The 15,776-nt window shown below is 46.5% G+C and overlaps 1 protein-coding gene across 14 annotated transcripts in view; it reads left to right on the top strand.

The window, feature by feature from the left end:
• The window catches only part of FBRSL1 (fibrosin like 1), a 510,214-nt gene that overhangs the window by 478,973 nt on the left and 15,465 nt on the right, over positions 1-15,776 (top strand). For 5 of the 14 annotated variants that reach the window (XM_017815477.1, XM_017815474.1, XM_017815480.1 and 2 more), the window contains 5 exons: positions 4,450-4,846; positions 6,341-6,594; positions 10,815-11,050; positions 13,181-13,231; positions 14,144-14,239. In XM_017815477.1, the coding sequence (XP_017670966.1) occupies positions 4,450-4,846; positions 6,341-6,594; positions 10,815-11,050; positions 13,181-13,231; positions 14,144-14,239 (1,034 nt within the window). Of the gene's footprint in view, positions 1-4,449; positions 4,847-6,340; positions 6,595-10,562; positions 11,051-13,180; positions 13,232-14,143; positions 14,240-15,776 lie in introns of all 14 variants that reach the window. The other 9 variants (XM_017815486.1, XM_017815475.1, XM_017815479.1 and 6 more) reach the window with 6 other exon arrangements.

Here is a 15,776-nt window from a genome sequence, read left to right as displayed (position 1 = left end):
TAGTTCCCCTTGCTGATGCTTCCAAACTCTTCTCTGGGACTCATCAACACGCTCTGAAATACTCAGCTTCTTGCCACATATAATTCCTGTGGTGATGCTTTTGCAGCGTTTCTTGCTGGAATTGTAATATGGAGCAGGGTTCATCATAGCCAGCCTGGCCTGTGTCTGTTTTTAGGGATGTGTACGGGGTGGATAGATGGGCTGCAGATGGTGCTTGTTGTGTTTCTTGGGAAATTGCCATTGGTAAAGATGTCATTGATGGATGTAGGAGAGGAATTTCTTTCTCACATCACCCCGTCACCCTTGCTGTTTGAATGCAACGAGGGAGGCTGCAGGGAGACTGCAGAAAGCCGTCTGAATGACTCCACTTTTCTTTTTTTCAAGAGACAAAGGAAAGGCGTGCAAGCAAGATTAGATTATTTCCAATCACATTGTACGTGTGTTGACAGTCTCCTTTCAGCAGCAACCAGCAGCTTGCAAAGAGCAAGAGGCAGGGCTGGAACTGCTGTTGCCCTAAGTACTGTTTGTATAACACAGCAACTGCTTATTGGAGTTCTCAAAGCAGCCTTTACATGTTTAATCCCTTGCACTTGAGCTACTCTTAATCAGCTTGAAAGCAAATTCCTGTAACAGAAAGGTTTAATTTGTGTCTGGGACTTTCTGTATTGTGTTTAGCCTTCGATGCCATGTAGTTACACACTGGCAGGCAAGTCACCCTGTACAGCCCTGGGGATGGGCAATGCATGGTTATTCCAGTCACAGATTCTGAATTCAGGCAAGTTTCACATGGGATATTGGCTGATGGTCTTTCAGGTTCAGGTAACTCCTTCTGAAACCGTCTTTATACAGCAATTTAAACTGTAGTTGACTTTAGGGTTTCCCTTAAGCTTCACCTCTGATTTCTGCAGATTTACACCAGCACTAGCGAAAGCTCTCTGTGCTTTTAAAAATTGTGAAGTTTTCATCTTTGCCAGCCTAAGCTGGAATTGGATGTAGCCCAAGACGTAGGAAGGTTAACATTTTGCAACGCTCCAAATGAACAAATTAGTTGATCAAGGAGGCAAGAATTACTAATCCCAGGTTGTTGTTATTTTTCTTGTTAGAGCAGTTTCAGCCCTCCCTCCCCTGTCTCTTGCACTCAGTCATCATTCATCCCCGAGATCAAGACATGTTTCACTGTCTGTGCATTTAAGAAAACCTCTCAATGGAAGAAGTCCAAAATGTTTGGTTAGAAAATAAACAAAAGTTGGCATGCTGAAAAGGGGTAGCGCTCTGCATGGTGGAGAATGGCAGATGTGATCCAGCCTTCCCATAGCATGGCTGAAACATGAATCATTACAAATGTCAGATTTCCTGTGAAGGGACAAGCTGAACTGACATGCGTTCAGGTTTAATTAAGGTTGAATTATTGGAGCTGACTGTCAAATTGGCTCAGCCTGTTATCATTAAGCATGAAAATTACTCTAGGACTTGGTAAAAATAAACACATTTTTGCCTCTAGAACGCTGTGGCATGGTCGGGTGGGCCTGTGTTTTTGTTGGGGCAGTTGTGCTCAGCTCCATGGGTCCATCTGCTCAGAAGGGCTCGATGAGGAGCCCAAGAACAGAAATTTCTGAAAGGATCTCAATGCAACCTGATCCACCTTGCACAAAAGCGAATATTTGGTTGCTTTCCTTAGGACATCTCCATATGTGAGCAGCACTCAGCCTGGTCACAGCTTGGGCACACAAGAGTGTAGTTCCCTTAGGAGGGATATTCAAGCATACTATGGAGAAACTGCAGAGTTTGAGACCCTGATCAGAACGGGCAACATCTCTTGCTAAAATCATTAACTTTCTGAGGGATTCCAGGCAAGGTAGCTCAGAGACTTCCATGTGTGCATGGCAGCCATCAGAAAGAGAAATGGCAAGTCACCAAAACACGGGGCTTTACCCATTCCTGGGTGGTGGCTGAGAAGGCTTGGGGATTCCACTGGCTCAAATGAAACACAAAACCATTGCAGTCCTGCAGCCTGGGAGATGGGAGTTGGCAGCAGAAATTAGTCATGTACCCCTAGAACTAACAAACAACCAGGCTGGCTGGTCAATTCAGTCAGCAAGGGAGCCTGAGCTTTTGCTTTGAGAAAATTGCAAATGAGAACTAATGCTGAAACCACAGGGAATCGATAGTTGTACATAAAACTGGTCAAACAGCTGCTTTTAATGTGGGACTTCATTGATTTGTTTTGGATCTAATTGACTTTTTACTCAACTAACTTTTGTGGTGCCAGTGTGTTTTGAATATACACCATTAGTCTACATTGCCCATAATTACCCAATATGAAGTTTAACTCTGTAGGAGGAGGCCTGTTGGGTAGAAAGAGCTAATGGGCTCTGAGGAAACCTCTGCTCTGGAATGAAACCCAGTTGCTTTTAATGGGTAGCTCCTGAAAAACAGTGGGATCTACAGCTGGGAATACACTTTCTCCAAAAAGCAGTGTGGGGAGGCCTGGCTTGACTAGGCAATGACAATTTTTCAATTGTTAGTAATAAAATCTGAGGAACATTTACAAACATAGGTGGCAGTATAAAAAATAATGGTGCACAAGAGCGATGAGAATTTGATTCTAGAAATAAATTCTAAGTAGCATTGGAACCAAGTCTAGTTACATCTCACAACCAGGGTACCTGTGATGCATGAACTCATATTTGAAAAACAAATTCACTGAAATGAGAGTTAGCCTTATATTTATTGTAGAGAATAATGTAGGACCTCCAGACATTGTGTCAAACCTGTAAAGATGTATAAGGTGCTGTAAAGTACAGGGTTGATAGTAGTTCTTGCCAGCCAAAACACTGGTGTTTGGAAAGGCTTCTTTTCCTGTTACTTGTGGGTTTGAGGCCACAAGACCTCAGACATTTTCAACTGATAAATATGGTTCATATGTTTCCATTCGTCTTCTCATGTTCTGAATTTATACATATGTAGTGATGACTTGATTGATTGAGGGCTGAAGGAAATGGTGCTATGGTGAGAGTGCAAGCAGAGCCAGAAGCAGTGTGGGAAGCTGTCTTTTATCTCAGGGAAGGAGATGCCATCCCCACGTGGGCACTTTGGGTACAGAACACGAGCTGGTGTGCTGCAGGCTGTGATTCATCGCTGTCCTCCTCTCATCTACCGCGGGCACGAGGGTGCTCAGGTCCTCAGAGCAGCACTGAGGGCGCTGGCCTTGCCTGGGCTGGTTCACAAACGCCTGGTCAGAGCATCTGCACGGCCAGAATTAGCTCGTGGTGTGTGTTGTGTGTTATTTCCACCTCCTACATCAGGAACTGGCTCAGTCCTTTGATGAGATGGGAAAGTTTCAAAGGTGGAATTTGTTTGTGAGGGTGTTGGGAGCATGTTAATGAGAGTGGGTAGCATCTCTCGCATGTCTGAAAGCCAGCAGAATGCAAACAGCCCCCAACACGTTTTGGTGGGTCACAAAACCACATATCCTAACAGTCAGAAGAGCTGTGTGTGCAGGGTGGGACATGTGCATGTGAAACACATCCACAGCATCAGTTCTTGTAACCCTTGAAGAGCTTTTCTTGGATACACAGATTAGGTCAAAAAGGGAGTTACAGTGGGAGTTGAATTGCTTTCATGTTGGTCTTTTCAGTTGTCTTTGACCTTTTGGATACTGCTTGATCTGAAATATCTCTCCTTTCCTCCCTTTTCCCTTTCCAGCCTTTTAACCCTTTGGGCTGCTTTGTTTAACTTAATTATGAAAAACAGCAGTATTTGGCATCAGAGGAGGAGTAATTCCGTATGGAATTCCCACTGTGCATTTTACAAGGTCACAGTATTCCTGATGTTTTGGCGTGCCATGCTTACAGCGTGCACTACTTAGGGTGAGCAGGACTACACTTGGGTGCTCACTGAACTTCCCACGCAGACATCCCAGGTAGTCTCCCCAGAAGGCAGGTGGGGTTATCACTAATGATTAGTGCTTGGGTCGGTGTGTCATAGCTGGAGCTGAGCCTAAATGCAACGTGGGTTACCCTGAAAGAGCGTTGAGAAAGTGAAATGTCATAATGGTCAGGCTTGTGTTCATGAGTTCATTATCAGCCTTAAAACTTCATGGAGCAGGAAATACTGTAGCAGTAACCTGAGACATGTTCACACTCCTGCTGTACCCAACCTTGGGACTCGGAAGGAGTCACAGAGCTGGATGTTCTCTGTAGTATGCTGCATTCATTTAATGACAGCTAAGTCTCTCACACACATGCTGAAAGTACTGTAGACTGGCCAGTCAAGGACAGCGGAAGGACAGACACAAACACACATCCATCTTGTGGCAGCAGTGCTCCCACGACGCTCCCACGAGCTCCAACATGACTTGTTTTTTCCCAGGCGTGTGTTCCACCAAGCAGGGAACGAAATGCAAACCTTTCATCGTGCGCTTTGTTCTCTTTCTCGCTGCTCCATCAGGTCCCACCTTGAATGACAAGCCAGAAGCGAAAGCAGCCAATGTCCCAAAGGTGTCTGGGCTAGAGCGGAGCCGGGAACTGAGCACCGACGTGCCCTTCGCCCTGCCCATCCCCAGCCCCCAGCCAGTAGCTGCCGTTGTGACTTCTACTTCCTCAGCGCCCACGTCAAGTGCCAGAGCAAGCCCGCTGTTGAAGAAGGAGCCAGTGATTTCAGCACCAGCACCACCAAGGCTCACGCCTCAGCCGCAGCCTCGGCCACAGTCACAACCTCAACCTCGGCCGCAGTCGCAGCCTCAGCTAATCCCTGACCTTCGGAGCCAGCCTCCGAGCCACATCCCTCCGCCTCTCAACTACCAAGTGCATCACCAGGTGGCCCACAACGGACTCAACAATATCAGGTAGGGGAAGGGACACTCGTGTCATCCTCATGCTGCTGCTGGGCTCGAGCTTGTTTCACGTGGGGTAGGAATAGGTGAGACGAGCGCTCGTCTGGGTAAGATGGTCCGTGTTTGGATGTTGGGCTTTGTGGGCTCACTCCACAGGCTGGATTTTCCAGCAGTGGTGGATCAATGCATTTGAAACACGTGATAAATGCTCCTGTTATGGGAGAAAGGCATGTGTTCTTTTCAGTCCAGTTTCTAGAGGAATTTTGCACTGTCTTGGGAGAGCTGGCCAATTCTCGCCTTAGAAATTTAAGGTGGTTTCAGTTTGAGCAAAACACTCTTGTTTCATATTCAGAAGTACTTCCACTGAAGTATGTGTGTTCTTAGTTATCAGTTTTTTTGGTTCACCAGCATCAAAAGAGGGATACCTGGACTGGAGAAGGCTGTGTCCCATCGAACATGGGCTGAGAAATCTGCTTCCATCTAACATGTCCAGATCTAACAGGAGGCTTAGCTCTGCTGTTTAAATTGCCTCCATCCAGTAAGTGGGATGGGCAAAAATGGTATGGATAAAACATTTCTAGAGAAAAGAGTTTAGTCAGTCAACTGGAACCTGTATAGTCTTTTTGCTGGTACAGAAAACATGCCTTGCTTCCCAAACAAGAGCTAAGCTTGTTTAAACAAGATGAGAAAACTGATTTAAAGCATAATATTTGGCTGCACAAAGGTCAGAATATGAATACAGATAGCTGCCATTAATGTGTATTTCATAGTATCCTGCATACTTAAGGTCTGTTGTGGTTTTACCGTGTAAATGCCACCACAGTATAAATGGTGAATAAAATTTCAAACTATTCAAGATCTCTCAGAGGTTTAGATTGGAACAAATAATCAGTATTGTGGGAATTACACAACTATTAACTGCAGTGATAGTGTGTTTCAGCCCACAAAACTTAGATCATTTGCAGTGTAGTAATAATAATAGAAGAACATGTAAAATGCACATTATTGTGAGAAAAACTATTAGCATGGTGTGCCCTTACATGTTTGTGTGACTGCAGCTGCACACCAGGTACAACGTGGTCCCAGAGTCACTGGCACTGTGCAGCTCTGCACACCCAGAGCAACAGAAAAAGGGATCTGAATCATTGCATCACGTGATCTTAAGGACATCCATGGCCACTGCAAGGTCATCAGAGGCTAAAGAAAGGTGCAAAATCCAGCTGCCTCTGTGGCCATCACCAGCATCTCAAAGATAGCCACGAGGGCTGAAGCACCAGAGGGAACATCACTCCTGAGGGCCCCAGGCCCCTCCTGCCCGTCAGAGAAGTTCATTAAGATTCGTTAACTGCCTCCATTGCCATTAAGACAAGCAAAAGCATAGCTTAGGGAGATGGGTGTTCATAGTTGTGGTGTTCCTGCCAGTGTATTCTTACACTGTTTCAGTCTTGTATGGTAACATTCTCTGTCTCTCTCCCCCCTCTCCCTCCCATCTTTTTCTCTCTGCAGCCGGAGCAGCAGTGCTAGTAGTGCAACAAGCATCAGCCTCCCGAAACACCTTCCCCTGTCGCCCCAGATTCCTCCTCACCATTCCTCCGGCCCGGCTCTGCCCCTCTCCATCTCCAATCTTGCTACCTCGCACTTCTCTCTCAGATCGCAGACCCAGCACCAGCACCATCCGGCCATGTTCGCCACCCCACCCACGCTGCCACCTCCACCAGCGTTACCCACCAACAGCCTCGTGATACCAGGGCACCCTGCGGGTAGGTTCCCTTCTTCTGCCAGGGCTGATCTGCCGTGCATGCGCTGGAGGGTGTGGAGAGATGGGCTGGCTGGTGGGCAGGTACAACCCCGTGGCACAGAGCCCTGCGCGGGCAGCGAGCGCTGGGACTGGGGCAGTGCTCGTGAAACAGGTAGGACACCTGCACGTGCTTCACCAGATGAGGGATTGTAGACACAGCACTGTAGCTTCCTATAAGAAGTCTTCAGAACAAAAATTTAAAAAAGAAAAAGGTCCTTTTTAGGGTGTGAGTTGTGCAGTGTGGCATTCCAGTCATCAGGCGTTTTTTACATTAACGGGGAACTGATGTGGAGTTTGCCATTCTCCCCTTCTCCTCTCTCCCCACTCTAATGAAAGCTGCTACTGTTGGAACTGATGTGAAAATACTGTTTCTAATTGTCCCAGACAGTTGTTGTAACTGAACACTTGAATCTGACTGAATCCCCTGCTCTGATCCTTCAGCCAGCAGCACATCCTGCTGGCAGAGCAGGATCCTCTCCCTGCAGCAGCACCAGTGCTCTGTGTCCACAGCTCCACGGCCTTTCTGACCGAGTCAGGGGCAGCTCAGCTGACAAGCTCTGCTGTTCAACTCTCACAATCTTTGCATCCTTTTAAAAAGTTTCCTTTGTTCACCCTGGCCCCCATTATATTGTCACTTCTGCCCTGAACGCCCTGTTTATGGCTTATCCATTAGCCTACAGCTGTCCCTGGAAGAGACCCTGGCAGCTGGAGACTTCCCAGCAACTTTCACTTGCTGGGGCCTCCTTTTGATCTGGCATTTGACTCCACAACTAACTCAGCAGGGATTAAACAGGACAAGCATTTTGCAAAAAGCGCACCCTGTGTTTCCTATGAAGTCAGTTAAAGGAATAAGGAAAGGGCAGATTTGCTGTGGAAAAATCTGATGGCCTTGCACCCCCTTTTTTTTCTTCCAGTAGCTAAGTAATGTCTCATTATTTATAACTGCTTCTTTAAGTGAAAGAAAAAACATGAATTGGTCCAAAGTGAGCTCTCAGAACTGTGATAGCCAAAAGTGCTGTGGGTTCCTAGCCAGAGGCAGGACCACATAGGCCAAAGTTGGAGGCTTTCACGGGCCCTGGCACCATCTAGAATTTCAACCACATGGCTGGGAAGATGTTGGCAGCGCTGTGGGAGACCTATTCATTGCTTCCCCTGTTTAAGGCAAAGGACTACTGTGATGGAGACTTAGAAAGCATTGCAAAAGGAAATAGCAAAGCGCTCACTAAAAGCATGATATTGCAGTCACTGAAAGCAAGTATGTTTTCACCATTAACTTCAGGAGGTGCAAGATCAAGTGACCTATTCACATTCAGCAGCTTGCCAGGAAACAGTAACAGTCTTGCTCCTACTAAAAGGATTTCTCCTGCAATTTAAGTAGGAGAAGCCTAAGTTAGTGGAGGGAAAGGTCTGGGCGTCTAACCCTGCAGACAGTGAAATGCCTCTTGTCTGCACTATATGAAATGCCTGCAAAGTGGCACATCATAAAATCAATACAGAGTGCTGCAGAGCCAGGAGCTTCTGTTGTCATTCACATAAAAGTTTCTTAAAAGCAAACAATATTTCTGAGCAGCCCTGAAGAGCGAGACAGGAATGCGCTTCTGGTGGCATTTCTTCCCTTTGAAACCTAAAGCTAATACAAGTAACACAGGAGCAACCCTTGCGTGGGTTTCTGCCCTCTGCTCAAGGGCACCAAGGCTGCTCTGATGTAGGATACACCGAGGAAACAGTGGTCTGTGTCTCTTCTCTTCGGAATGCGAGGGCACCGAGAGCAGGACTGACGTTTTGGGGCCATGCCCGCCTCACGTGCGCACACACAGCAGGGGTGTCTGGGCATCCAGAGGGCTGCTCAGGCTCTCTGCTCCTGGTTGTGTTGTTACATGACTGGACCTGATGGATGAGGCATCACTGGCAGATACAAGAACTTAGTTGTGACCCTGACATTGCTCAGAGCCCCGCACAGAGCCGGGTTATTCCTTGGCCATCCCGTCCTTCCTATGAAGCAGCCACTCCTCCGAGTGCCACACTGCTTCTCCAGACATCTCCAGGCCTTTCCTTTTGCTGACAGAGGCCAAAGCTGTGGTACAGGGCTATGGGCTGGAGCCAGCTGCAAATCTATCAGTCTGACTTCAAGTCTCTTAAAGAAATTGGATATCAGAGCACTTAGAACTGCCAACTCGCTTTTATCTCTCCCTCCAGAGAAGTGGATTATCTTGATGCTAAGAGAAGGATTCAGTTTCTTTAAGTCATGCCAGATTTAAATGCGTAAACACACGCACACATGAAATCATACTCATATTCTCTAAAGAGGTTAGGTTTTGGACCTAAGTGCTTTCAGCCTGTGGGGTTTTTTTCTTATTTGCTCAATCCAAGAAGAACCCATTATAGACTGTTTTGCTCCAGTGCCTTAGGCTCAGTATCACAAGTATATATACTTTCTGCTTTTGAATTATTATAATGATTGTAGCAGTACACAGTACCTACTCTTAGCAGTACATTTATTACTGAAAAGCAAATGACTTAGGCACCCAAAATTTGCTTTGAAATGTGACTTTCGATTGGATGTAGGCTTCTAAGTGGTAGTAGAGACCTTGAAGTTCCCCATCAGTGTGCCTGTTTTTAAAGATCTTAACCACATCACTTCAGAAAGTGATTGATTTAGACATTTCTAATGTTACTGTAGAAAATTGAACTTAAAGAAACCCCTGCAGAACATGAAATAAAACTTTAAAGTGCAGGTGTTCTTTTGCCCCTTTGTATTCAGAGCTGTAGTTTGAAAGGGGTGTTACACTGAAATAAGTGGATTCATGTAAATTCAGAAGCAAGTAGGTCAGTCAGAACTGAGTGTATGTCATCCACAGCTTTGGGCACAGGTTGCTCTTTGCTTAGAAAATATATAATGTTGAGTGCTGATCCCTGTTTGAAGTTTTTAGGCAAAGCCACAGATGGATTTAATTGATACCAGCAGACATTTTGGGCAAGTAGACAGTGGTCCTTATTGTCTTCAGTCACGTAATTTCTAAAGTGCTGGTATCTTCCACTGCCCTAAACCACATTCACATTCAGTGGAAGTTTTTATTCCAGAGGAAGATGCTGAGAAGAGGCCACGTCATATGATGGAACGTTTTGTTTCAGCAGTCATTGCAACCTTCATGACATCTTGAGCCAGTTCAATGTTTCTCCTCTTCCCACTGATTCCTCCTTTGTATTTTCTCACAGGAGAAAATCCTGGAGGCAATGACAAAAAATGAGAATTACAGCCTGTTAGAAATTGAGGAAAGGGCTGCTCGGTATTTAAGGTCTCAAAAAACGCTTATTGCAAAGAAGGCCTCGATTTTGATGGATGTTTCTGGTCACTGTGTGCATGTCTTGGGGCTGAGGAGAGGGGGAGGATCTGTTGAGGAATGGCTGTCCGAGCAGGTAGTTTCCAGCCACCCAAATCCATGGTTACCTCACTTGTAGATCTTGTCAGAATTTTACCTCTTAAGTATGTATATTTAGAGGGCCTGACATAAACACATAACACACGTGTTAGGCCCAGCATCCATTACCAGTGTGTGTGTGTTTGCCTGTGGGTCTCCCCTCCGGCGGAAGCAGGTCAGTATGGCTCATTTCAGAGCGAGCTCTGGGCCTCCAGACGGGGCGAGGATCCCCAGCACCTCTCTGGTGCGGGAAGGCCCGGCCACCGCAGCGTGGGACCGGAGCTCCGAGGTGTGATCACAGAGACCCCTCGGTGCCGGGGAGGAGGAGGAGGAGTGTCCTGGGGCGGGGTGGGGCGGGGTGCGCGGGCGGGGCCGGGCGGAGGTCGCGCCCCGCGGTGTTTCCTGCCGTGCTGCCTCACGGCGTTCTCGTGTTTTCTGCTGTGCTGCCTCACGGTGTTCTCGTGTTTTGTTTTCTGCTGTGATGACTCATGGTGTTCTCTCTTGCCTTTAGATACCAGCCTGTTGATATCATTCAACCAACCAATCATGTATTGCCAGCCTCATTCGGGGATTCTGATTGGTACTTTGTCACAGGCATCTCTCTTACCTCCACCAATGAGTCCTCACGTAGAAAACCACCACAGCATGACCTGCAGAAACAGGGAATGCCAGGTGAATATTGACTCTTTCTCCTCCGTCTTTGTGGTACTCACAGGCCCACGGGCCTCTGTGTCTTTTTTTTTTCTCTCTCTCTCTCCTCTAGATCACGAACTGCTCAGGCAAGAGCTGAACAACCGGTTTTTGGTTCAGAGTTCGGACCGGGCCGCTGCCTCACTTGGCCCGGTGCCGCTGCTGAGAGCGGAGTTTCACCAGCACCAACACACGCATCAGCACCAACACACCCACCAGCACACATTCACTCCTTTTCCATCCAGCTTGCCCCAGACGCCGCTCATGCCGCCCTCTGCACCTCCCATGGTGCGTACCCCAGCCCAAAATGTGAGGATAAGTAGAGCATCTCTGGTCAAAAAGCCTAACCCGCTCTTGTCAAACAAAACCCAGCCCTCTTCATTTCAGCCAGGCGTGCTGTCCCCGCCCTTCAGCACTCCTGAAGGGACCTCCTTTCCATCCACAGCCTCCACACCAAGCCTCTGGGTCCCCCATGCTGCTACCCATGAGCAGATACAGCACCCACGAGACAAGTCCAGAGTCCCTTTAGTTTCCTTTTCGTGTGTTGTGGTGTGTATTTTTTTCCCCCTTTTCCCAGAGCCAGCTGCCATGACACACCAAAAGACACCAACAAGGATGCCACAAGATGGGTGGCTTCCAGTCCCAGACACGGTCCCCACAACTGCTCAGTGCAGGCAGACTGTGCTGGCTCACCCAGAGCTCTCACCACAGTGCAGCATCTCATCCGATACGAGTTTTGTCCCTCTTCCTCCTGATTTCTAATCTGTATCGATTTTGCCATTTTATTACTTGATTACATCAACAACCACTAATTTGTGTGTGGCTGGTTCTAGTGGGAGAGATCCTCCTGACGGTGTAATAAGTATTTTGTCACTGAATTTGCTTGTAACACAACAGGACTTCGCTGCAACTGTTACAAAATTGTTAGAGATCTGCTACAAATGGATTTTGTCAGTACTTTAAAATGCACTCTCTCCCCATTTCTGGCAATTACTTTGTGAGATTGAAAGCACAAGATTTAGCTTTTCCCCCCCCTCTCAGTTTCACACTGTGTCCAAAATGCAGAAATAACCCTGTTCTGCTAAGGCTGGCAAATACCAGGAGCAACAGCCAGAGCAGCATTTGGGAAGAACTACCAAGGACTCAAGGAGCATAGTGTTTCTCACTTTCCCACTGCTGACTGCCCGATGACATTCTTGGGTTGTAATCTGCTTAGCAGTGAGACAATTAAAAGCAATATCATCCACCCAAAATCCAGCCCCAGGTGTTTACACAATGTACTCATGTGTAAACACTTTCCCTTCTTTTCTCGGGCCGTGTAAAACAATCCTGAATCTTTTCTCAGAAGTCTCCTGTGTTATTTAAGAACTCTGATAGCCGAGCCTGCGAACAGCTCCCTCCCTCCCACCCGTGCCCGTTGATGTCAGCCTTCAGACCAAAAACAACTTGCAAGGCTCTTTTGTTATATTTCACTCACATCTTCTTATATTCCACTAGATCAGGGCTGCTAATCCCAACACCAGAGAGGAGTGTTGAAATTTACAGCTGCATGTGTTTGGTAATTTATGGTATTTACACTGGAGGGGACATGGCTCCAGTAATAACTGTAATTAATGAAATTACAAATCTACTCTCCTGCACATAGAGGAGTGTGAAACAGCAGCTGACTTGCCAAATAAGCAGCTTTTCATGGGGTCCTACAGCTCCCTTCCCTGCCTTCTTCCCTGCTCCCTCCTCCCCAGCAGAATGTACATACTGTTCAGAAATGCAATGTGTTTGTGCTTTGGTTTTGCTTCTGAGATGGTACAAGACAAATGGGGCACAGACTACACACATGGAGGTGGTAAAACCCCATGCTGGAATGGGAAAGGTTAGCAATCATCTTTTCTCTGGGGCACTCTCCCTTTTGCAGGGGAAGGGGAATATATCAAGATTTGTGCATCTAAAGCAATCAAGCCCTTTCCCAAACAATTTTGGTTCTTACAGGAACCCAGAAAAAGAGGAATTGGTATTGGCTGCCCCACAGTAGATGGTTGGGTCTAATGGAAAATGTTCCTCACCTGCTAGTCTGTGACCTAGTTCAGTGATCCAGGGGCAGATCCCAGATCTAGACCTGGAGCTGAACTTCCCCACATTTTGCTGTGCTGCAGGTGTCAGGACTGCTCTCTTCCCAGTGAAGGAAGCTCTTCATGCAGTGCCTGAGACAGGGTTCTGCAGTGAGCTTTGGCAGCACCCAGCGAGACCCAGGGGCTCCTCTGTTAGCTTTGGGAAATCAGGGAGCTCCCCGATGAGCGAGTGTGGAATAACCAGTCAGTTCTGCTCTGTTCAATGCTGTGCACACGGGCCATGATTATTTGTCTGTGTTGAAATGCTGATGTGTCTGCTACTGCCAAAACCAAACTCACCTCTTTTCTGTTTTTTTTTCTCTTTTCTTTCCAGTTTGACAAGTACGCTCCCAAATTAGACAACCCCTACTTTCGACATTCCAACGTGAGTGCCCACCTTTCCAGTTGGTTTCTTTGTTAGTGGTTCTGCTTGCTCTTCTTTTGCTTGTTTTCAGTTGATGAGTCGTGTTTTGGTTCATTCATTCCTAAAGCTCTTTTTTCCCATCTTGATTTTTATCTTTTTAAGGTACGAGATTTCCTTTGGGCTTTTTTAATTTTTTTTTTAAATCTCTTGTCTACTGCATTTTTGCTGCTGTGGCTCTGTATGGCTGTGCCTGGGATGGCAGGGAATGCGCAGGAATTGCTCAATCAGTGGTCATTGCAGTATCTTTGCAGCTGGTGCTTCTCCCAGTGCAGCAGCCCGGAGTGCATGGCTCTTTCACAAGGTTTTGCTCAGGTCACAGGAGTAAGTCAGACTGGTGGTTTCTTCCTGGTGCTCCCCACTGCTCCAAAGCACAAAAACTACATGTTTTGGGACTTGTAAAACTGCTGTATGTGCTCAGGAGAGGCCTAAGCAAAATTTAACCCAGCCTACACAACTACAAGGTGGTGTGCATGTTGCCTGTGTTTAGAGTGCAGTGCAGCATCTTGTGGTTCTTTTTTGCTTTGAAAATTAAAGCAAGTCACATTTCAAAACAGGATCGATTTGTTTGCAACTGCAGAAAAATGCGAAGTTAACGAAAAGGGAACATAAACCCCAAATTATGCTCTGTGCTTCCTGCAATAGTCCACAATTTCTAAAGGCACACTCGTTCAGCACTATCTAGAAAATTCATCAGATGAGTGCATTTTCCAAGTTTTGGCTTTGCTCTGAAAAATTTTGAAAGCAAATTTAGCGTGTATTTTCACTGTGGCACTTGCTCAGCACAGTACTATTTTTGTATGTGCCAGGCTTGGCACCTACCTCCATTATTGTTCAAGTCATCCTGTGACATAAGCATCTCTTTTTCTTTTGTAGTTCTTTCCAACCTATCCTCCAGCAATGCCTGGAATGCCACCCATGCTTCCACATTCAGGTCCCTTTGGGTCACTTCAGGGAGCATTTCAACCGAAGGTACAAACTTCTTCTTCTGAAGGCTTTGTTCTTTTGCTGGGAGAGAAACTGTGTTCAGAGTGGTGTCTCTGGTGATTTTGTAGCACATGATTTAACCCGCAGAAACGCAGCCCAGGGTTGGAAGCGATCACCCCACAGAACTGGGAGCATCCTCTGCACAAAGCAGCCAACACTTTAGCAGAAATTTTCTCTTGGCACTACAGATCCTTCCTTGGAAAAGGATATAGTGGTTCACTTGGGAGGTCAGCTGAAACTGGAGAAGCACACAGTGAAGTGCATTATTTGATTGAAACATTTACAGCTCGTAATAGACCGATGAGTCCCAAATCATTTTATAAATCTAATGGTCTGAGATTGCAAAAGATAAACTGTGTTTATTCCCAGAAAAAAAAGCAATGAGAATTTGACTACATAAGTGTGGGAACAATAGGGAGAGACTGCTCTAAATGGGTAGAGCAATTTGAAGGAGCTGAATTTTTATTCCCAGCTCCAACACTGTCTGACCTTGGGCAAGTCGCTTAAACCTTCTGTTCCTCAGCTTCCTCATCTATAAAGTTATCTTGCAGTGGGTTTTATAAGGGTTGATTAATGCCTGCAAGCTTCTTTGAGATAATGTGTTTGAAAGGTGCATTGCAGCTGTAACATGTCATTACAACTAGCACTGATTGGCATTTGGAAATGTTGCCATGATAACCCCCATTTTTGGCGAATTCTGTGGTGTGCACTGCTTTTTTTCCCCCTCCCAGACATGTTCTTTTTATTAACTATTTATAAATGTGCGGAACTGTTAAATCTCTCCAAACAAGGAAAAAACGGGCTTTATCTGCACAGTATTTGTTTGAAAATGAAGCACTTACTTCCTTTGTCAGGTGACACGTTTAGCTTCCTCACATACTGTGATTTTAGAGATTTCTTATCTTGGACTGCATTTCCACAGAGCTCTGCTGCTGTGTTAGAAGGCTTGAAGGACCAGCACAGTAGCCAGGCCATTCCTGTTTGCATTTGGAAGGTGGTTTCCATAATCATGCCAGGCAGGTCTGTGGGATGTGCTTCCCTCAGCAGTCTCCCTGATGTCAGTGCAAGTCAGTAATTAGCAACTGCTGCAAATAAGGCTTCTTACAACCTCTCCCCTTAACTTAATGTTTTTAATGGAAGCTGGAGCATTTCCTCAGTGCCACCGAATGGGAGTTCTGTGTGTAGTGGCCGCAGGCCTAGAAAAGGATCAGTTCATCAAAGCAGAGAGAGGAAGAGGGACAGAACACATCCATCCTTTGATGGAGTTTGTCTGCCAGTGTTAATTGTTGTTATTCTTGCAAGAGATGCCAGGGAATCCCTACAGACCCCGAGTTGTCAGGGTGTGAACTCGATCTTCCAAGAAAAGGAGTTGCACAAATAAGGTGGAAGTGCCAAATTCTGCTAGCAGGCAGCTAGGGCTGTGTTTTGCCATAAGGCTGCTTCCTCTTGATGAGGAGCTGCTGGTACACCGATGGCATGGTCTTCTGCTCTCCATCTTCATTACAGAGCTGCTCAGATTCCA

Source organism: Lepidothrix coronata, unplaced genomic scaffold, assembly GCF_001604755.1.
Source record: "Lepidothrix coronata isolate B3197 unplaced genomic scaffold, Lepidothrix_coronata-1.0 Scaffold51, whole genome shotgun sequence".
In the NCBI taxonomy this organism is placed as follows: Eukaryota; Metazoa; Chordata; class Aves; order Passeriformes; family Pipridae; genus Lepidothrix; species Lepidothrix coronata.
The sequence above is the reverse complement of the archived record's forward strand: the minus strand, read 5'-3'. Positions and strand labels throughout refer to the sequence as shown.